Source organism: Serinus canaria, chromosome 5, assembly GCF_022539315.1.
Source record: "Serinus canaria isolate serCan28SL12 chromosome 5, serCan2020, whole genome shotgun sequence".
NCBI lineage: Eukaryota > Metazoa > Chordata > Aves > Passeriformes > Fringillidae > Serinus > Serinus canaria.
The window spans coordinates 21,915,587-21,938,096 of NC_066319.1; the positions used below are offsets into that span (position 1 = coordinate 21,915,587).

Here is a 22,510-nt window from a genome sequence, read left to right on the forward strand (position 1 = left end):
TTTTTGAGGAACACTCCCTCTTAGTTCCATGAACTCTGCTCTTGCAAACTTACATCTATGGATGAAAAAGGAGAGTTTTCATTCCTGCACACTGTGGAAGAAGGAGGTAAAAAAGGATGTAGTCTCAGTTTTTCTTGCTGCCCTGCTGAGGGAGGTATCTGAACCAAAAAAAAAAAAAAAAAAGCCTTTGAAGAAGGCACTGGCAGAACTACTCTTTGGTGACTGTGCTCTTGTGTCAGTGTTGTTCCGACCCCACAGGCACCCCCAGCTGTGTTCAATGGAAACTGCTTCAGCCCTGAAAATGCCTGGCTGCTCTCCTTTCACTGTCAGGATGGCTTTCTCTCCTCACAAGGGGCATGTGGAGCTTTTGTAATCCTGGCAAGCCTTCAGCTGAGCCACCAGGAGCAGGATCAGTGCCCTGCAAGGCCAGGCAGGCTGACAGTTCTGTGCTCCCTTCCCTGACACTGGGGAAGCACTTCCCCTTTGTTCCTGGCTGAGTTTGCCTAGGGTACATGTTATGCCTCTCTTCAGCAGTTCACCTTGCTCTGGGTTCAATCTAGCTTGGCAGCCTGAAGCTCATGACAGCCTGTTTTATAAAACATCATTGGTTCCTATTGGAGGGCTCACCCCACACCAGGACATCCCAGCTGTACCACAGGGTCTGCGTGGCTGCCTGTGCTGTACCTGCTGTCTCGGTCTCTTGAGGGAGGGCTGCTCTACACAGGGGATGGGAGACCCATGCTACACTATTTTATGGACTTGTGCTAACATGAAAGCCATTTTCACCTCCAGATATTCACTGTGGAAACCAAAAAGAGCCTAGTAAGGCACATCCCAGATATTATCTAGTAATGGTAAGACACAAGCACCCTCTGGTTAATGTATCACACAGCAAAGCTCTTGCTGGCTTTCTTCTCTAACCAGGACAGCTGATGAGGTCCAAAAACCTGTGTTGAAGCTCAAAGAGACAGCTCAGGGCCTGCCCACAGAGGCAGGCACCACCAACACATTGCCCAAACCTCTCTCTTTCACATGAGCCATGTTTCTGAAGGAAAACACCGCAGGCTGAAAGCCCTGGTGCTTTCAGGATTGACCAGGTCCCAGCCCCAGTGATGTGTATGATCAGTGTTAGCTCATCTCCCACCTTGGCTAGGCTGAGCAATTTCCTGGATCCCAGCAGTCTGGTCTGCTGCAGGCATTTTTTTGCCAGCAAGGACACTTTCTTCTGCCCATGCCTTCCTTCAGACCCGTGCAAGGGTGAGGGCCACATGTTGGACTGTCCCATCATGTCCCTCTCTGGTTTCCATAACCAACTGCAGTAGGATGTCTCCCCATCTTCGGGGACCCACTTCAGAAATACAACACATGCAAGAAAAGCATCACACCTCCTTGTAGTAATTTGCCATCATTTGTCTGCGTTTTCCTCATAAACAGCTCTCTCATGGCTTGACTAAAGACTTTACAACTTCAAGACATCACAGCAAAACATCAGAACCTCTTTTTTGAGTCTTTTGGTGATAATGAGCTCCCACGAGTGCTCGTTGTACGTTGTTTTATTTTCCCATCTCCTACACAACATTTCATCTTTAAATTCCACGCCTGAAGGAGCGCCTGTGATGCCTGTAAATTACACAGGTGATAAACCCCTCTCCTGCTACTTGGCTATTCCCATTGCCCACCCTCTGAGGTGGACTGCTGACAAATGGAGAAAAAGGTTGTTCAACCAAAACCTCCAATTTTTACCACCCAGGCCAAGGAAAAGGGGATTTCCAGGACAACCAGCCACAAAACCAAACTAATTAAAGGCCATGAGGGAACAGCAGGGTTCTTTGGATACCAGATTAATATCCAAGCCTAGGCACAAATAAGCTTTATTATAGCTTCAACTCTGACTTAAAACCAGCGTCACCCAACTTTGTATGTGCAGCTACAGGTTCCTATTTTTCCTGAGCTGACTTTGGGCCTTTCAGTAGATTTTTCATGAGGCTCTGTCCTGACCAGCCATGTATTTATAACAACCCTCTCTGTGGATATTTCCCTCGCCAACAGAGCCACAGTTAACTGAGTCGCTGTGCTCAGTTTTGTTTGATGTTGCAGCCAATACCCTATTGCTTTCTATCCTTCATAAGTCCCTTTTTCTAATAGCTTGAAGTGGTATGATCTGGATGGAAATACTCATTTCTCTAGCACAAGAGCTCATACCTATATAAAGCAACCAGCTTCACTCTCTTCCAGTAGCAGCTTTCCAACTTCTGTTCAAGAGCTGAAATGCAATATGTAAGCTCTGCCTAAATCCCACAGCTTCATGGAGTGTTTCTGGCCTTCTGCACATTCTGTCTAACTGTCTGGTCCATGGGCTATTTATCTTGGAAGTCCTCGCTGGAGATGTGAGAAACACAAAATGTCTGCAGGTCCTCTGCCAATTTAGGTAGGTTCCTCTTCCTCTTGCCTTCTAGCATTTGGCTATGTCCTGTCTAGCTCAGAGTGATATCTGGCTCCAATCTGCTTAGGAAGGTTCAGACCAAATCTTGATAAGCCAGGTTATGTCTATAGTGCAGGGCTTCTCAGCTCTCAGCTATGGGTCCTTGCCACAGCTGTGCTCCTGACTCTACTCCAGGAAGAGGTCTGGGCATGCACCATCCCAGAGGAGGCTGGAAAAGAACCGCATGGTGCTCCAGGTCTCGCTGCCTCATGAACTGTAGACCAGCACTGTGGCCCAGGCTCTAGGGCAGACCCTGCCCCACTGTTTGGCCTCAGGCTCCCCTCTGGGAACAAGCTCTGCAGAGCAAGGCTCTGCCCATTCCCCTTTCCAGCTGGCCACACAGTGGGAACAGACATGTTCCACATGTTCCCACTGACAATTCTCAGTAATTCTTGAGTGCCATCTCTGGGGCAGGAAAAACCTGCTGCTGTGGGCTTGTGCACACACACTGGAAAGGACCAGTCTCTCAGGTGACCCATCCCCACCTGGCAGACCCAACAGCCTGAAAACAGCTCCATACCCAGCACACTGGTACCCCGGTGAGCCTGTGGTATAATTTTTGAAGGGCTTTTCTTTTCTTTCAGAAACCTTGCCATGGTACAGGACTCATATTAAGTTTTGGGCTGAGCAATATTTTCCTGTTTCCCCTGTTTTGTAAAACAACTTCTGGCCTGTGTCACACACATTTCTCAACACCTTGCAGACTCATGGTCTTGCAGATGGGGCTTCAGATCTCTCTGAGCACTGTCCCAGAACAGAGTCGTTCTCTGATTGTTTTTGACACTTTCTGGGAAAATTCTCGATGTTGCACTCTTTCCCTTTGCACACTGTACAACTTTGGTTTGTTTTGATTTAATTCTGTTGTGAATTTCTTTCACTTCTCACTGCTCCTGAATAGATTAGATACCTGCAAGCACTTTTGTTATCTGATCTTTCTTGCATCAAAAGGATGAATACAGTCCCTCATTTCCCTTTTTGGAAACAGCATCCTACCCTAAAACTGATGTTACAGCTCCCAAGTGAAGTAGTCAGTAAATATCCAAAGTCCCGAGGGGACTGCTTCCACCACAGGGAGGAACTGATGTGACATGAGATATTTCTTTTAAGCAGCAGTGCTTGCACCTAGAGCCCAGATGGGGAACAGCAGTCAGATAGGAGTTATATTGAGATCTTACAAATTTATTTTATTTCCCCTCAGCACCAGTCTGCCCAAAGCATTTGTACTCTTCCTCAGTTTCCTCATTCCCCATTGATAGCACTTTTCTGATAGGCCTTGATGCTGTTGATTCCCTGCCCTCGGGTTTTGTAGGGTTTTCAGACTTCCACTGAATAAAGGTGGCTGTTAAGTCCCACAGAGTTTGCACTCAGGCTCAGCATGCAGCATACAGTCTGCTGGTGAGTAACCAGCTTACCTTTCAGGCTGCACCACCAGCTCACCCACTGCCTTACAGCTAATGAACCTATTAGCTCTTGCTAATAAATAATATATTTAGAAACAATACTGATTCAACCATCTGTTTCAAATAAGCAGATTAAATGTAAAATGGATACCACTTAAACTGCATCTTCATTATAAAAAAATTAGATACAAACAGACTTAAATAGATATTTAGTACTGAGTTGGATAATGCAACACTCTTCAGTCAGTGCAGATGAGAGACCATAGCTCATGATGTACCAACTTGTCATGACCAAGTCCTGCTGGGACCTGAAGACAGCAGCTACAAAATGTTGAATCACAGATATTCTCAAGGGTGATATAAAGAATTTTATACTGGTGGGTTCATGCTTAGATACTTCATAAAATCTGTTGCAGACCCCCTTCCATATAATGCTGACTGTCACTGCTTATTACCCATCCAAGATATCTTCTCTTCTTCTTATCCTGCCTCTCCTCATCCCTCTCTTCTCCTTCCTCTCTCCATCCATTTACCCTATTTCTTACTGATTCCTCTCTCTGACCAAAAAATTACCTTAGAATTATCATGGTGATCACAATTGCTCTTTCACACTGTGTCTACTTACGTGACAGTCTAAATATGAAGATGATTTAAAAACATGAATGAAAAATATAGCCAAGCAGATTCACCAATATGTATAATAACATTGAATCATCTGAACTTATACAGAAAATAAAGTGGAGGTCATTTATTTATTATATGTAAATAGCTTTCCTCCTTTACTTATGAACTTTCGTTTACAAGTTGAAGCTGCTGAGACACATGTAACTTTGATAAATTGCTCTAACATGTTATTAATATGAAATATCCCCATCCATTGGTTAGTAAATGTTTCTCAAGTCACAGGGGTCCTATATCAGCTGCATTACCACTGAGGCTTCTTCAATCCACTACTATCTCTTTTTTCTATTTGAAAATGTATCCACGTAATGATATTAGATCTGTATATGATTAACAATTGAGACGTGATTTTTTTTCAGATGTGTAGGATGAGTACCTCAGAAACATATGACTTTTGGGGCAGGGATTGCTCAGCATTTTCGGAAAAGCATAACTCATATATTGTGTTGGCCAATAAAGGTTACCTACGCTGATGAGTTACTTTTAAAAGATTAGACCATTAACGTGAATTGGCAGGTTGAGCCTATTTTGCATACCAAAAAACCAAGGATATGAGAACACACTGATTGTTCACAGCTTTTTGCACAGAAGGACACGTCTGTCAAGAAATTTAAGTTAAAACCCCTACGAAATCACACATGGGACCTCTACTCCATGAGTTTCTGGCTCCAGCAGTGACTCCTTCTCAAGCCAGCTGAGTGCTTCTTTCTGCCTGAGCCACGGCCCTGCAAAGGTCACACTGATGCCACTGAGTGGCCACAGCTTCACGTTGCACAAGCCACTCAGGTATTCCAAGTGTCAGTTTTTTCCAACTGTAAAATGAGAATTAAATCTTCTTACTGCCCCAAGACATATTCACACTTTTAACTTGAGAATTGCTAAGCTGCAAAAGTGCCCTGAACAAGTAATAAAGCATCTTAAGGGCTCCAGGGAACAAAACTGGCTGAAAGGCCAGGAACTAGGGTGACCGAATGGACAGGTCTGGAGATGTCCTTTAGCAGCAGACCTTGGCTCCAAGCCTCTCAGACACCACCTCCCTCTCACAAGGGAAACTCATCATGGCTTTGAATGCAGGGCTTGGAAAATGAATAAATCCTCACGATCTGAGGGATTGAAGTCTGCACATTAGCTCCCCTAAACCGTGGATGCATTTAACTTGGGAGGTTAGAAACCACAGCCAAAGAAATCTTTTTGATTCACAACTTGTTTTGAGCAGTCACCCATAAAGCAGCCAGTGAATCACTCCAGCCAGTTAGTCATGCAACCACACTGAATGTACACTCAAAAGGCTGCACAAAATAAACAGCCTGCAGCTCCAGATAACACACACAGAGCTCATTTGCGCTATCTGGCATCAGCATATATTGTTAATAGGACTCCTACACCAAACCCTTAGGAAAAAAACACACTCAAATAAGCATCTCCAAATCTCTCTCTACATCAGTATTTTTCTCGTCTGCTTCGCTCTGTGTTGCTTTCAAAATAATTAAGACTAGTAAAAGTTTTAAGACTCTTTCTCTTTCCGCACCTTCTTGTTGCTGGTAACGTCCTGCTGGGTTTACAGGCGTGCGGTGCTGAAGTGTAGGGCGAAAGCGGAGTTAATTCCAATCAGCAGCGGACAAGTCGAAAATAAACAGCTCTAGTGTGAAAAGAAATCTTCCTGCAAGGAGGGAGCGGCAGGGATACAGGGGGAGGGAGTCTCCCGGTCCTTTGACACATGAGTGTTATAAACAGCTCCGGTCAGGAATCCTATAAAAGCCTCCAACCAGATCTACCAATTCTACCGTCCAATTCAAGAGAAGCGCAAAACACCTTTTGGAAAGAGCCTCGAATAAACCTTTCTGCGCGGCCCTAGGGGTAAGGAACGTGAGCCCTACCTTCGCGTCTGGCTCCCTGAGGAAATCCCGCAGGTTTCCGCGGAGGAGATCCCGCACCTCCGAGTGTCTGTTCAAACAGAGGCTTAGCCAAACTCCTGGCGAGAGCTCCCTCCCCTCCCTGGGAGGGTGCCGGAACCCTTGAATGGCAGATCTGGTGGCCCTATTGTGGAAAAGAGAGGGCTATTGCCAGGGCGGCGTCAGCAGCACGCCGGGAGCCGGCGGCCGAGCCTCGCCGGGCAGCCGGTCCCACATCAGCGGGAGGGAAGGGCCGGCCCTGCCGCCCTGCTCCCTGAAGCTCGCCTCGCCTCCCCGCCCTCCTGGCTCCGCTGGCCGGTTCCTGCTCCCTGATGCCGGCTTGGATCACGTCCCTCCTTGTCCCCTTCCCCCGCTTCCCCACTCGCGCCTGCCTCCCGCGCACCTCTCCCCTTTATACTCCCTTGCTGCTCCCCGCGGGGATCAGGGCAGCGGCATCTCCCCACCCCGGCGGAGAGAGGTGCGGGGGAGGCCGCGCACCCCGCCCGCCTCCCCGCCTGCGCTCTCGGCAGCGGCGAAGGAGCCCGGGCAGAGCCGGGAGCCGAGATCAAAGCCGCGGCGAGAGGGAAGGGGAGGAAGGACCGAAGGGTCGCGGCAGTTCGGGACACTCCTCCCCAAGTCCTCTGCACCCCGGCCTCTCGGCGGGCGAGGGGCAGGGACCGCCATCCCTTTACTGGCGGAGCGGGGATTAGCAGAGATCCTTGGCAGGGCGGCCCGGACGTCGGTGCGGGGACAAGGCATCGCCCGAGGTGGGCGAGCCCTGCGGGAGTCCCAAGGGGAGAACAGGGTCCCCGTTCCTCTCCGGGAGTGGGGCTGTGGCGGAAGCCGGGGGAAGGGGGCCCTCCGTGGCGAGCGGCGAACTCTGCAGAGCCCTTGAAAGTCGGCGGGGGCTCTGCGCGGCGCCGCGGGGAGCCCCGAGCGCCTGGCAGCGAGCGGTCTCTCGCGGGAGGCGGAGAGGGACCGCCAGCGAGCTCGTTCCTGCCGTGCCTGCAGCTTACGTTACATCAGGGAACGAGGAGGAGGAGAAAACCATTAAAAGTGTCAATTTTAAAAGCACGCAGCGAGCCTCCGATTCCTACAGCATTGGCTTTCTGTACTTCAAATAATAACGCACTTACGGCCGCACTTTTTATTTGCTAGCTAAATAAAAAAAAAAAAAGGTTGTTATTTGCATAACGGGGTACTTAAAGATTTTCCTCTGTTAGAGAAAGCAGTTTCCTTTCTCCTGTTTCCTTTGAACAAACATCCCCATCACATTCGCCTTCACTCCCGAAAGGATTTTGTTCCAGCCGGTATTTCCAGCCGGTATTTCTAGACAGCAATATACTTATACATTTCTGTGTGTATAGGGGTACGTGAATACATATGTTTCGAGAAATATAACTTACTTCAGCTCCACGCAGTAGAAATAGCAAGTCAGATTACTACAGCACATAAATCATCAGAAAGCTTTTTTCCCTCCTAAGCCAAGACATATAACTTGTTCTCAGGACTAGATGATATTGAAGGTCTCTTCCAGCCTTGAAAATTCTCTCATTCTGTGACTTTTCTTTAAGAATTCGGCTTTCACTGCCCGTGACGGTTTGTGGAACAGCCCGTACCCCTGTTCGAGGCAGGGAACTCGGGATAAGCAGGGCGAGGCTGCCGGCCCGTAGCAGGGCAGGGACAGCGGGCTCTGGGTAGGCACAGAAGGAGCCGTGCCGGGAACCCCATAGGGACAGGCTGGCAGCCGCCACTGCGAGGGGGCCGCGGGGAGCCCGGCCGAGAGCCAGGGCCGCCCGGTGCCGCTGTCCCTGCCAGAAGCTGGGCTGGAAGCGCTCCGACGATTGCCATCCGTGCCCTCCGTGTACTTAAGGCCGCAGTTCTCCCTGGCCTATATTTATCCGTACAATGCAGTGGAAGGTCTTAGATCTAGAAATAGAAGCCGAGAGCAATAGATGGCAGGCTCGGGCTTTTTATAACTCAAAAAGACTTGTTTATTAAAGAAATAAAATGAAATTAAACAACTAAAAAAAAGGACGGGACACCCTCTTTCTCCGGCACGCAGAGTGTGTGCCATGCCCGCCGTACCCCGCCGGCCCGGCCCCAGCCGCAGCGCCCTGCTGCTCGGCTCCGGGCTCTCCCGGGCCTCTACAGCACCGAGGGAAAGGCGGAGGCGAGGGCTACGGGGCCGCCGTGCGGGGAGCAGTACCCCCCAGGAGGGGACCGGGCCAGGCAATGGGCCCATCGCAACGATGGGCGCGGGGGCAGCGGGCCGCCGGGGTATCGCCTGTCAGGAGAGCCTGCCTGCTGGTTGGCCTCAGTTTCTGTTTTATTTGGTTGGGGTTTGTTTCCTCTTATTTTGGGATTTTGTTGTTTTTAAAATTGAGGGGTTTACAGTCACGGCGTCCACCACTCCAACATCCTGCTCCGGCCCGTATAAGAGGGGACGCGGGGAGCCAGCGTCCTAGACGCGCTCCTTCGCCTCTGCACAACGCGCACGGCAGTACCAGCAACGCAGCTACGGCGGGGTGTCTGCGGGAAGCAGTGACAGTCGCCTGTCCCCGGCTTCCAGAGCAAACCTCTCCGCCTTGGCTCTCCTCACCGCCTTGAGCGCAGTGTGTGCGCTGCTGACCGCGCCTGTGCCCGCTGCAGAGAACGAGGACGGCCTTCTCTTCCCTCGGGCTCACCCGTGCCGAGGGCATCCACCCCGGCTGCGAGGTTTCCCCGTCCCTTCAGCCCTCGCGGGGGTTCCTCGGGCGCAACTCCTGCCCCTGGCGCGGTGGCCTCGCGGTTTGGGAAAAGGCGGAGAGGCGCCTATGGATGTTGCAGTCGCTCCGCGAAACCCCGATCTGTCTGTTATTAGCGAGTCTCTCTCTCCAACCATTAAGCACTATTATTATCGCTATTGCTATTAATTATCCTTGCCGAACCATGTGTCTCTCATTACAGCCCACCGTCCCCAGCCACATCACAAGGGGCTCACAACGAGCGCGGTCTGGGCCGGGCCGGGCCACCCGCCGCCGCCGCGGAGCTCCCACTGAAGGAGAACCCCGAGCCTCGCTTGAAAATAAATCAGGGGAACCCCGGCGATGTTAGGAAGGCAATAAACTCGTGTGATTCGGGGGGGTTGTAATGTGTCATCACAGGCTATACCGGAGCCCTGGGCCTTGCAACCTACAAAAACAAGAGAGCCGGTTAGCAGAGAGAGAATGTCGGGGCGGCGGGGGAGGCAAGGGGGACTGACCTGCGATCCCATTCCCAGAGGGAGCGGGGACCTCCTGCACGGGCCACAGCCCCGCAGGTCTCCCCGGTCCCAGCCCGGGCTGGCCCCAGAAGGCCTCCGCGGATGCGGAGCGGGCCTGACGCTAGCGGGGGTTGTCCGCCCACGCGAAAGGACAGGGGAAGAGAGGGAGCGTAAGAGAGGGTCAGCTCTGGTCAGAAAATGTGTGGTGCAAGCAGTCCTCAAAGAGAGTCCTCATGCCACTGCGCGGCCCGGTGAGGAGGTAGCCGCGGGTGGATGGTTGTGCCACCGGGAGCGGGAAGGACCCGCGCGGGTCCAGGCAGGAGCCCGTCCGGGCGCAGCGTAGCTGGGCTGTGCCTGCGGCTCCAGGGTACGGCTGTATGGGGAGGAATTAATGTTCTTTTCCTCTGAAGGGCAGTAATTTGTGCGTGGGGAAACTGGGGCTGTGGAGCTAGATCCGGGGGCGAGGGATGGCGCCTGAAGGCGACCTGGCAAGCCGGGGTTTGGGAGACAGGAAGAAGTAAGTGAGGCGCCTCTATCCTCTTTTAAGTCCAGAGATGGAGGAAAAAGGTAAATAGAGCAAAGAGTGCTCAAATGACGGCAGGAGCCTAGACGCGGGATTGCTGGCCTGACCCGGACCTCTTCCACCTTCTCTGTGACCCCAGTCCGTAGTCACTGTCCGTCTTAGGGTCTCCCTGGAGACACGGTCCTGTAGATGTCCTTGCCTTTGGGACTAACGCATCGAGAATGGGACCCCGTCAGCGGAGGCGCGCTCTGAATCTAGGCCGGGCAGCCCTTCTGCCCACAGAGAGATCACCGTGAGGGAAAGGAAGAGCTTTCACTTCCACCTTCTCTTCTAAGGAAAACTCAGGGGGGTTTACTTGTTTCATTGTTGAATTTTTCTATTTGTTTTAAGGGGGAGCTGTTTGTTTGTTTTGCTTTCCCCTAACTGCCCCGATACAGAGGAAACCTCCGGGAAAAAACCTTTTAAAGCCACGGTCGGAAATGCCATGAGAAGCGCCCCGTTCCCGGCTGTACTGCCGAGCGCCAGCGCGAGGGAGTGTCTTAATTGCGGCTAATGACCCACGGAGAGGATGCGAGGGGGTTATCTGCAGCCGGGCAGAAATCAATTAGGGGAGTGGCAATTAGGGGAGAAAGTGAGAGACAGGAGAGGCAGTTACCGCAAAAATGATGATTTCGGCGAAATTTTCCAGAAATTCTTTCTGCGGAAAACGGTCCCTGCAGAGAGTACATTGCACAGCCTGGCGCTCCGCTCTTTCTGTTTCTGTCCCGGTTTCTGCGGAGCTCCCCGCATTGCACAAGAGCTAACGCTTTGCAGGAGCGCATCGCCCGCAACCCGAAACTACGATTAAGATCGCGGCTAAGCGGGACACGGGGGAAGGGCGGCTTCCCGCGGGCATCGCCGGCTCCAGAGCCGGCTGGCAATGAAGATACTCGCGGGGCACGGCGGCGAGAGAGGGCTGCGCGCCGGAGCCCGGCAAGGTCTCCTTGCTCCGGTAGGGTTTTTCCTGCTAGGCAGCCACCCCCCACATTCCCGGGAGGTCCTTCCCAGGCCCGGGAGTCTCTCTCCGCTTTCGCCTCCAGTGCTTCCCCGCCGCACGCCAAGGACTCACCGTAACAGGAGACCTGCAGGGCTCCGTTGTGGCCGCTGCTCTCTTGCAGCTTGATGTTGCTGTCCGGGGGGGTTTTGCAGGGGCCTCGCTGCATATAGAGGTGCGGCGGCTGCTGCTGCGGAGGGTATTTGTTAAAGGAGGCCGGGGACCCGGCAGAGCCGGGAGCCTGCACGCTGCCATCCAGGGACTGACATTCCTGCTGGCTGTAGCGGCTCCGGCACTTAGTGTTGCTGTCACCAAAGCCTTGTCCTTTGCTGGCCAGGAAAGTAGGGCTGAACTTGTCACTTGCTTGAAATGCCCTAAAAGGCGAGGAGCCTTCTGTGTCCTGGGAGGCTGCGTTGTAGTAGGAATCCATGGCAGCCGGATCACAATAAGAAACACAAGTATCAGCATTCATTCCTAAAATTAAAAGGCCCGAGTGTCCTTAATGCGCTTGGAGGGGCACCAGGAGCCACTCTTTCTCTCTCTCCCTCGCATAGACACACACTCACAGCTGGGCCGGGGAGCTCTAAGAGGATTCAGATGTTTGTGAAAGCTGACCAGATCTCCAAACCCCCTTAAGTTCTCGCACAGTAAAAGGGGTCTTTTTCTTTCCCTCCCTCCCTCTCTCACATACGTTTGCCCTTCGTGTCTCTCTTCAAACTACATTCTAAAGAGGCTCTTCTCTGCGCTTTCCCCCCCACCACATAGGAGAAAAAAAAAAAAAAAAAAAGGAGAGAGAGAGAGAGGGAGACCTCTCCCCCAATTAATATGTAGATGATGACAGTGGAGGGGAGGGGGCCTAGGAAGGGGTGTGTGTGAGTGTGTGTGTGTGTATGGGGGTGTGTGGAAGCAGAGGGAAGGTGGAGGTCATATCTTTTGCGTTAAAAAAAAATAAAATAAACCAAACCAGAAAAACAAACCAGCCCCAAAATTTTTATGATTAAAAACCAGAAAATCAAGCAGATGACATAAACTCCACGATGGGATGAATGCGGCATCGGCGTCGGCGAAAAAAGCCGGGGACGATTTAATAGTCGTGACATGCTCTGCTCACTCCGGCTCTCTCCTCTGCTCACTGCCCCAGCTGTGGGGACCCTCGCCTCTGCGACCCCCTTCCCTCTATTAAAGGCAATACGGATTTTCCCCTCAGCTATCTGCCTTTAAGCCTCCCCCCGCCCGTTAACCCCTTCAGGGCCGACAGCTCTGCCAGCGCTGCCGTGAGCCGTTTCCCTACCGTGGCACGGCGGTGCCGCGGCCGCCCCGCTCAGAGCCGGGCGAGCTCTCCGTCGGGTCTCGCCACATGTTTATGATGGTCATTTATTTACCTCTAAAAACGTGCTCTCTTCAGGTGTCAAACTACTGGATCCAAACGGGAGGACAGCAGGGACCGATTTTAACAGGGTCACCAAGCACACAGAATTGGACCAAGACTTTGGGGTTGCCAGAGGTGACTTGCAAGGGGACAGAGGCTGGCAAGAGCCCTTTTTAGTTTGAGGGGGTCACTTACAACCCAGAAAGAGCTTAAAAATAAATCAATACTCACCTTTCGTCGTCCTTTCCCCCCACCCCCCCATTCAACCTGATTCCTCTCCTCCCCCAGTTAACTCCTGCTACGCCTTACTTACTCTTACCCTGCCTTCCTCCCATCCCAACATCTGGTTTCTATTGCTCACTTACCTTGAAGTTTTCAGTAATAAAGATATTACGCAAACTAGATCCACAGTTCTTTGGAAAAAAAGAAAAGAAAAGAAAAGAAAAGAAAAGAAAAGAAAAGAAAAGAAAAGAAAAGAAAAGAAAAGAAAAGAAAAGAAAAGAAAAGAAAAGAAAAGAAAAGAAAAGAAAAGAATTTAACGAAATAAAAGAAAAAACGAGTAACAGAAAGGGAAGGCAAGAAGAACCTTAACCCCTTCGGGAGCGCGGGCCGCAGCGGAGCCGGCTGCGGACGGGGAGCGGGGGCACCGGCTGCTGCTCTGGGCTCTCAGCGGGCTCCCGCCGGGGCCCGAACCATGTGTCCTACCTTCCCCCGCGTAGCTTCCCCACCCCGTGCAGAGCGGGGGGGACTCGTGGCTTTCATCTGTGTATGTGTATATCTGGGGAGGAGCGGGATGCGGCTCAAGGGGGAGCGGAACGGCAGAATGGGAATGCGACCCCCGAGACGACGGCTCGGGAGGGGCCCGTGGCCACCGCCACCCTCAAGGCCTTTGCTCCACGAGCAAGACCGGCACCGCCGTTTTCATTAGCTCGGATCTGACAAGAATAGGCGCCCACCCCTCGCCCCCCAGAAGCAGAAGGGATTTCTAGCGACGTCGGCATTAAAAACAGCCAGAGACGGATTCATTTACGAGATTTTAAACCATTTTGTGAGTTTCCCTCAGAGCAGGGCCGGGCTCGCTGAGTTTTCTAGTCCAAGAAAGCTTTCAGCGGATTTGCCTTCCTTATTCTCTTTATTACCTCTACTTAATTATTTTCTCGTCCTTTCTTTCTCCCCTCCCAAACTCACCCACCCCACTGCAGGCCCCATTCTTCCCTCGTCCACGATATAATAAAAACCAAACCAACTCAATGCATGAAAGCCTTTCTAAAATCCGCTTCGGGGCGGCCAAGGGAGCCTGCGTACTGCCGGTACCGGCAGCCTGGGAGCGGCTCCGGCAAAAGGCAGCTGCCCTGGGTACCGGGAACACTTCACCTCCCGCATCTCCCGCTCCTCCGCAGCGGACTCGCAGCGTCACTCACGGTGGAGGGGCGCTTTAAATACGTGTTCCCCAGTTCCTTCCCCTGCAATTTGTTTGGGGGAACGAAGAAGAAGCCTGAAAGATATGATGTGAGGGCAGTTCTCGATGCTTCAGCGTTATACTCGGCCTCGGGATGTCTCTTCGGCAAAGTTAAACAACGGCAAAAGCAAAAAACTAAAGGGAGATATTTGGAGATTGTAAACACATATATGTGTTCATATATATATATGTATGTAACATTTTTATTCAGAAACGCTGCAATGCGCTGCTCGCAGAGGCAGTGCAGCTTGGCCGACCCGAAGGAGAGCTGCCTAGGGTTCCTTTGGTCAGAAGTCTCGGCTAGCCCCTCCTTGCATTAAATTATAACGAAAAATACACTATCTTCAAATCAGGGCTAATCCGCAGCCCTCGGAAAAGACAGCCATGGAACCCTCTGCCTAAGAGTCAATTTGCATCCCTAGAAGCGGAAGGTTAATTCGGGAATCGTTACCGGGGAAAAGACGTGCGGAAATACCTGGCGATCTAGCGGGCGTGGGGGGGAATAACCGGGAAAACACTTTTCCTGACTGTTTTGGTTTAGCCGGACTAGGTTTGGCGTGCAGTTCTCTCAGCAAGTGTGACGGGGGATTCCCCTCGGCCCCCGTTAGCCAGGAGCGGAGCCTTGCGAATACAAAAAGCACACAGGGAGCCTGTAGTCGCCCTCCCGTTCAACGAGGCGATGGAGCTGCGTGTCGCGGTGCAACCGGGACGGCCGTGTCCCTCCGGCCGCGGCGTTCTGCCCGCCCGGTGTCTCCGCATTTTCCACTGCGGGACCCGGGATACGCAGAGCAAGGGCGCAAAGGGACGCGCACCCTTTGAAACACGGTCTCATCATTTTTCCTCCGAGTGACCCCAAACCTGCCCTGTCCCTGAATCAAATGCATTCAAAAGGGAAGGGGAAAAGAGCGGCCGAAAGGTCTGCGCTCCGTAGGAACCGTTTGCCAATTCCATGTGTACATGGGCTTTATATCGAGACAATTTTCAGGTATGGTCCCTGTCGGTTTTGGGAGAGGTCACTCCCGAGGGTCCCTTCTCCCCAGAGCTGCGGGAGCCCATGTGAGAGCCAACCGGTCCCGCCTTTATGGACGGCAGCTCACACCGACCGTGTGATAGATGCGGGAATCGTCAGGAATCTGCAGTTCCGGCCGTTCCAGGTGTCGCCTGCCGGCGACACTCCAGGGAAAAGGGACAACACAGGGCAGCCCTGACTAGCTTGTTTCCGAAGAGTTGTTTCCTCTCCGCGAGGCAAGGGCGGGCATCACTCCCGGGTGAGGACCCGGAGCGAGGCGCAGGCGATGGCGGGCATATCCTGCATTTCGATTTCTGGAAGAAAAATAAATCTTTATTCCAGTGTGATTTAAACACTCAGGCTTGTGTTAAGCCCAGGGAAAGGCAGACGTTTCCGCTGGTCCCTGCACACCGGGCGCGGCAGCGCAGGGCTGCAAGGAGCGGGCAGGCGGGATGGCTGCTGGGACGAGCCCGGCTCTCGCAGGAGGCCGGGGGGAGGAGGCAAGAATGCTCTTCCCCATTTCCCCAGCCGCCGCCGAGGAAAACCCGCTGCTTGAGAGGTGTCCTCTCAAGCCTCCGCCGTCCTCAAGGTATTCCCCTATGGCTGCAGCCAGAGCGGCGGGATGGCTGAGGAGAGCCACGGCAGGAGTCCGGGGTGCCGGACCCAGCACCCCAGAGGAAATGCCTCGGTTTAGGGAGCGGGGTCATTTCATTGAAGAGGGGGATGGAGAGAGGGGAGATCTTTCACACCGTTCCCTCCTGTCACTTCGGCAGAGCCCTGCTCTTGAAAACTGTTTCGAATTTGTTTCCCCAACGGATTGGTTTGTGTGGTCACTTCAGACCTGCGGGCTCCTTTTGTACTGGACCGAGATCTGAAGGCGACCTATTTATAACACCACTGCAAGGGGGGAATGAGGGGAAAAAGTACTCTTGCTAATCTCCCCCAACATTTTTTTTTTTTCTAGCGGGATGAAGGCTGCATCTTTATTTCAGGAATGGAGCTTGTTTAGTGACCCTCCGGCCGCTACCTGCCGCTTTGCGCTCTGCCTCCTTCCTGCCGGGCACTGGCTGGGGCCTGAGCTCCGCGGTGCGGGGGCTCTGCTGTCCTGCCTTTTGAGCTTTTCCTAGGGAATAAATATGGAATGCTGTTAAAACGCGTTCCACGTGTAACGAAAGAGCTTGCAGAGAACTGAAGCTGACCCGCTCCCCCTCCTTTCTGGGAAGAAGGAAGGACCAGGCTCCTATGCTGGCCAGGCTAGCTCCTGCCTCTCTGGGCTTGTGCTGGCAGAGCTTATTAATCCGGCTCCTTGTATCCCGCCCTGTTACCTCTTACAGCCACCTCAGCAAGGGAGCTCCGCTTCCCTCAGCCCTGCTTTTCGGCAGTGGTCCCGCAGCCGCGCTGTCCGCAGCTCTCGGCCCCGCTCCGCAGAGCAGCCCGTCCTGCTGCTCCGGGGACGGAGGGCTCCATGAGGATCCGCATGGCCACCTGTGCCTGTGTATCTGTATGTTGTCACCAAAGAGGGCACCTGCTGGGTCGCTGGGACGCTGGGTGAGGGACCCGCCGGACCCAGGCTGCCGCCACTGCCGGTCCGCGGACTGAGCAGCTCATGGTGGGGCCCCGGTACCCGCTGGGGAGGAGGGGGAGAGGAGAGGGTCCCCAGCCCACTCCGTGCGGGGCACAAGGGGGGGCGGCAGGAGGGGGCCAGAGCCATCACGGCCTGCTCTGCTCGCACGACCCTGGGGTCCCTAAGGTGTCATAGGGTGCTCTTCCGGGCCGCAGGGGCTTTCCAGACGAGAATTGTGTTCCCATAGTTTTCATTTTAATTTTTAAATTTAGTTTTCCTTTCCATACAGTGTGGAGTTCGCGCCCAGCTGCGGGCAGTGAAGGGCATTCATGTACCCGGTCCTGCACGCAGACCCTGAGGCTGCCGCAGCCAGAGAAGGGCGGCTGGGCCCACTCCGCGGCGGGCCGTGCCCTGCGCTGTCCGGGTGCTCAGCGGAGCGCGGGGTCCCCGGAGCAGCAGAAACCCCTCGATCCCGTCCTTTCCCCAGTGTTCCCAGAAAAACACGGAAAATCGCCTCTTTGGCATCGCGCTCCCGGGGCCCCGGATGACGCCAGTACGTGAGGACCAATGGGAAGATGGAACAGGGGCCGCCCCGCGCTCCCCGCACCCCGTTCCGCACCCCACTCCGCCTCGCGTCCCGCCGGGAGCGGCGGAGCGCACCCAGCTGGCGCAGTGTCCCTATCCGGGGTGTGCCGGGTCTGAGGACCACAGACTGGCTTAGACGGTAAAGCCGGGCTGAGTTAAAGCCGGGCCGCTCACTTCGTCCCGCCTCCAAGCACCCCGGACAGATCTGGGATGGTGGGGGGAGGGTGTCTGTATTGAATATGTCATCCCTGGTGGCTGTCGGTAAATTCCTTCACGTGGGGAAATATGCACTTACTATCAATTTGTTCGATACTTTCCTTTTGCGTGTAACCTTACCATCACTGGCTCTGAAATCAGGGCTATTTTTTTGCGTAAGTCAGAAGTCCGGGCGCAGTGAAGGCAGGGCGGCTTTGCCTTCAGGGGAAGCGCTGGTCCTCTCCTCCAGGCAGTGATGCCGAGCTAGCGGCCGAGCTTGCCCCGCGGCTCCTGCGGGGGCTCCGCGGGAGGCTGCGCGGCAGCACCCCCGGGAGCTGAGGGAGGCGGCGGGCCGGGCGACTCGGCGGGGCAGCGGAGCCCTGGGGATGCTGCACCGCGCTCTGGGTACCGCCCTCCCGTCCTGGGAATGTGCTGCGGGACCGGGCGGACTCACCGCCCCAAGCGTCCGGGCTCTGGTCCCGGGAGCAGGACAGGGACTGCCCCCGACACTGGTGACCTTTTGAGGCCGGGGCCGAGATGCCCCGCGGGAGAGGCATTTCCCCTTTGGGTGCGTCGGCCTGTGAACGTCCTCCTTGCCCTGCGCTTGAAACAAAGAGGTCAGGGAGGAGGGAGCTCCGAGCCGAAGGCATCCAGTGGCAGCTGGTGCACCTGTCAGCGCGGCGAGAGCGGCTCTCCCTGACCTTTATGAGCAGGGCAGAACTGGGACAGCCCGCGGCGGCCGGGGCGAGAGAGAGGACACAGGCTGGTGCAGGAGGGGAGGTTGAGCGAGAGGGAGCTCGCCCCCGGTCCGTCACGCCTGGTGCTGAGACCCGGCCTCGCCGTCCAGGCCGCGGGGACGACGCTGGCCCAGCGCGGAGACCCACCTCCAGCATCCCTCGGCGAACAGCAGCTGGTGCCTGCTGCCGAGGGAGGATGAAAAGCTCTCCCAGAGAAGCGTGCATACTTGTTATTACAGTTATGAGACAAGGGCAAGGCGGCTCCAGGTCTGGGAGAGGGGCGGCAGATCCACGCCCGTTCCCGCACTCTGCAGTGCTGTGCTCGGCGCGCCCGAACCTTCGGGCTGCCGCGATGGAGCGGCCGGCTTGGCCCCGTCCCCAGTCCTGCCTGGCCCTTGAATTTCGTTTGCTCCTCTCCCTGCCTTTCTCTCCGGCAGATATTTCCGGGGTTGTTTGTAACAAATGCACCTTTCTCGTTGCAATGTCCGAGCAGCTCCCTTAAACCAGCTATAAACCAAAGGAAAACAGATCTTCCCATATAAAACAACTCCTGACCCAGTGCTAGGAGTTATAATCATGACGATTAAATATTTTCCTGATAATAATTGCATACCAATTACAGAGATCACAGCACAATTTTGGGCAGACAGTGCACCACGGACAAACTTATTTTCCTTGTGATTTGCGCCAAAATTTGCTGCCCAGCACGGTTTAAGTACTCGGGGCGATGTCTAAATGTGCCGCGGAGCCTTCTGAGCTCCTGAGCTCCTAGCCCGGGTGAGGAGCGCCCGCGCTGGGCTCCCACGCTTGCTCCGGGACCACGGCAGCGGCATTCTCCCATCCCGCTGCTCAGAGCGCTGGTTTCCAAGGCGCTGGCGCCGGAGGAAACCCCCCTTTATCAGCAGGTTCATTCGAGGAAGAGTAGAGGAAGGGGAACGTGCTTTTATGGGGGGCTTAGACAAGCCCTGGAAAAGTCCCTTTCAGAACTGTCCCGAAAAGGTAGGGGAGCAGGACAAAGGGGATTTGCAAATAAAATCTTCGGCTTCTTTGCACCGCTTCTTCTCTCGGACACTCCGCAGCCGCCCTGGGCAGCCGCGGGCGCACAGCGCCCGGCCCGAGGGCTGCCGGCCCCGCCGCGGCTCCCCGGGGGTTTAACTTTCCGCCACGGCCGGGTCCCTCAGCGGCAGCGGCGGGATCTCTGAGTAGATATTATTCCTACCAGGGGCTTCATACTGCTCTTCCAGTCTCCTGGACCATAGATATGACCCCTTCTTTCCTATTACTGGTTTGCTTGTTTATTTTTTTTAAGCCTTTCAAGAACAGTGCTATTCCTTTTTTTTTTTAAACTTGAAAAATATCCTATCAAGGCTTATTGTGTCAGAGCCATGTGTAATTAAGGGGGGGTCGGTTCACAGGGCTTGCAAATTCCCTCCACAGGACGGTCAAGGATTGGTCTAACAGGAAGCACCCGAGATATTTTGCAAGCAGGGGAGCAGCCTGAGGACATGCCTGCCTGCATGGACATCCTGTGACGATGTCAGGTCCTTACTTTAAAGTCTCACACTGAGGGAAGCACCCTTGATTTAAGGCAGAGAAAACGAGCCCCAAACAGTGATTGCCCGAACTTACAGCCACAATATCTGCTGTCCACTGGATGTTGGGAAGAGCCCAGGAGTCCTGTGGGTGTCTGCTCCTTCCTTCAGTGAGCAGCTCAGCAGCAGCAGCCCAGATGAGTGGCTTGGCCAGCCTCTGAATTTCAGACAAAAGTACCTTGTCTACTGACAGACACAGGGGCACAAGTGACTGGTATTTCTCTGGGTCCTGAGCATTGCCAGCTTTCTTGGAGCCTGTATTAAGTACTAAGTTAGCAACCTTGGTGAAGTGCACCCAAGTCTCCAAATTGCATGGTAACAATCTTGCCCAGTCACAGCAACAGACCTCTGCCCAGCTGCCATCCTCTGCTTTTAGGGGTCATCCACTCATGAAAACTTCTCGTCAGGACGCATTGCTGCCAGGGCACAAGAGAAGGTCACTGAGAAAGTCCGAAAAGGAAGTGTTTGAATGACATCATTAGGAAATTTGCTATCAAAGCAGAGCAATGACAGTTTGACTGGTCATTTTTGGTGGCTTAAAAATCAGAAAGACAAAGAGAGGGAGTAAACCCAACAGCAACAACAATAACAGCAAAGAATCATAGAATGGTTTGTGTTGGAAAAGGCCTTTAAGATCACCCAGTTCCAATCCCCCTGCCATGGGCAGGGACATCTTCCACTAGAGCAGGTAGCTCAAAGACCTGTCCGCCCTGGCCTGGAACACTTCCAGGGATGGGGCATAAGCACCTTCTCTGGGCAACCTGTTCCAGTGCCTCACCATCCTCACAGAGAAGAATTTCTCCCTAAAATCTAAACCTACTCTTGTTCAGTTTAAAGCCATTCTCCCTTGTCCTATCACTACACGCTCTTGCAAAAGGTCCCTCTCCCTCTTTCCACTTTAGGCACTGGAGGGCTGCTGTAATGAAGCTAAGGCAGAGCCTCCACAGCCATTGCAGTCTGTGATGGAGACAGCCTGTGGCTGTGCTGATGCTGGGATGGGGTGGGAGGACAGTCAGACAGACCTTGCCCAAGCCTAGAATGACAGTCCAGTCAGCTGAGCCTCGGGCCCACCTGTGTCCTCCCTGCTGCTCAGATTTATAGAGTGCAACATTTTAATAAAAAACACACACACCTCTCCACTTTGGTGCATTAAGAGATTTCTAGCAAAACACAGTAATGTTGCTATAAATTTCCCTCCCAGCACCCTCACAAGTAATAACTCAAGCCCCAGCATTTTGCATTTAATGTTTATTTTGATGGCTGCATTCCAGAAAGAAAAGGGAAAAAGAGGCAAAATCTACTCAACCACTCTCCCCATTGCTATTAGCCTGATGTTTTCAATAAAATTTAGTGCAAACTGGAAAACAAACACTTGGAAAAAGAAAGGAGGAAAACAAGCACACTTGGGCAAATTTCTCCTAGACATCTGCCAAGGCCTGGGTTCAAATCCTGGCTTAAATTAAAGATGCCCTGCCATGGGTTCTCATTATGTTCCACCCCCTTAGCATGTTTGAGCAGCACCCCAGGGAGCCATACCTGTGTTAAACAAGGTCCAGGGGTGGGATGCTCTGAAGGACTGAGACATATGGAGGCTTAAGGCTGAAATGGCCGCAAGTCTGGAAGCTAAAGGCTGAGGCTTCTTGGCCAAATAATGCAGGGCAGAATACTAGGAGGGCTGCCAGTCATGTTTGAAGTATGTGGCAGAGCTATTTAAAGCTTTCAGAGCACCTGCTTTTCTGTGAAGCCACCAGTCCTTCACATGCACCAGCACTAAGCCCACATTTGCCACTGAAAAAGGACAAAACCATGCAGACAGATGGTGGTACACCCAGACAAGCCATGGGCATTTGCTTGATGACTCCTGACCCTGCTGAGGGCAGCTTAAACCCTCATGTGGTGGTGAATATTTATGCAGATGCAGTTAAAACTTTTGATTGCTTACCCAGAAGTAGTAATCCTCATTCAGATGTGATTAACAAAAATGTGCTGAGAGCAGCAGCACTATGCAACCAGGTTGCTCAGCACTGAGAGATGTGTCCCAGGCCCAGGGTGAGATGTGTGTTTGCATGGGCTAATCATGTAGAACTGCACATCCAGAGCACGTGAAACACATCCTTGTGCTTCAGACCAGAAGAATCAATGGGTTCCAGGAATTACCAGATTTAAATGTCATAAAATCTTTTGGGTTGTCCGTTCTCCAAGGCACTCTTCACTTGCATTCCCTGTCCAGGAACTCAGACACATGCTGGTATGGCTGTGTCTCTGCCTTGAGGTGTGTATTAATCCAGCTGTGGCTAGACCTGAATTTTTCAGATGTCCTTCTCTCCTCAGATCACTCTAGACCCCAAGCAGATTCAGAGACTGACCATACTGTGATGTTTCACTGAACCACCAGTGCCTATACACACTCCCTTGGAACAAATTCCATTGGTTCATGAAGGCACCACCAGCTCAACAAGCTGTCCCTTTTCCATGGAGTACCTCTGATTTCTGAGTACTTTTATATGGCATTCACTACTCCCCATTTTTCAATAGTGAAATCAGAAAGATTCTCTGCCCTGGGTCAAGGGCATCAAATCCACCAAACAGTTCTGCTACAGTGGCACACAGTGACTTTTTGCATTCAGACCATTTGTCTCCTGAGTTCAAATCCAACACTATGGACAAAATGACTGTCTTTTGTTTGGCTTATGATATTAGATTAATTGGACAAGTGGTATATAATAAATTAGATACTGTGGTCAT

At 53.0% G+C, this 22,510-nt stretch overlaps 1 protein-coding gene across 4 annotated transcripts in view; it reads right to left on the reverse strand.

The window, feature by feature from the left end:
* ALX4 (ALX homeobox 4) overlaps nt 1-12,873 on the reverse strand; it is a 44,645-nt gene extending 31,772 nt beyond the window's left edge. Inside the window, exons 1-2 of one of the 4 annotated variants that reach the window (XM_050974827.1) lie at nt 11,331-11,511; nt 6,441-6,600 (exon numbers count right to left, since the gene is read on the reverse strand). In XM_050974827.1, coding sequence (XP_050830784.1) covers nt 6,441-6,600; nt 11,331-11,510 — 340 coding nt within the window. In that variant the 5' untranslated portion in view covers nt 11,511. The other 3 variants (XM_050974825.1, XM_009102141.4, XM_050974826.1) reach the window with 3 other exon arrangements.
* Nucleotides 12,874-22,510: the final 9,637 nt, after the last annotated feature.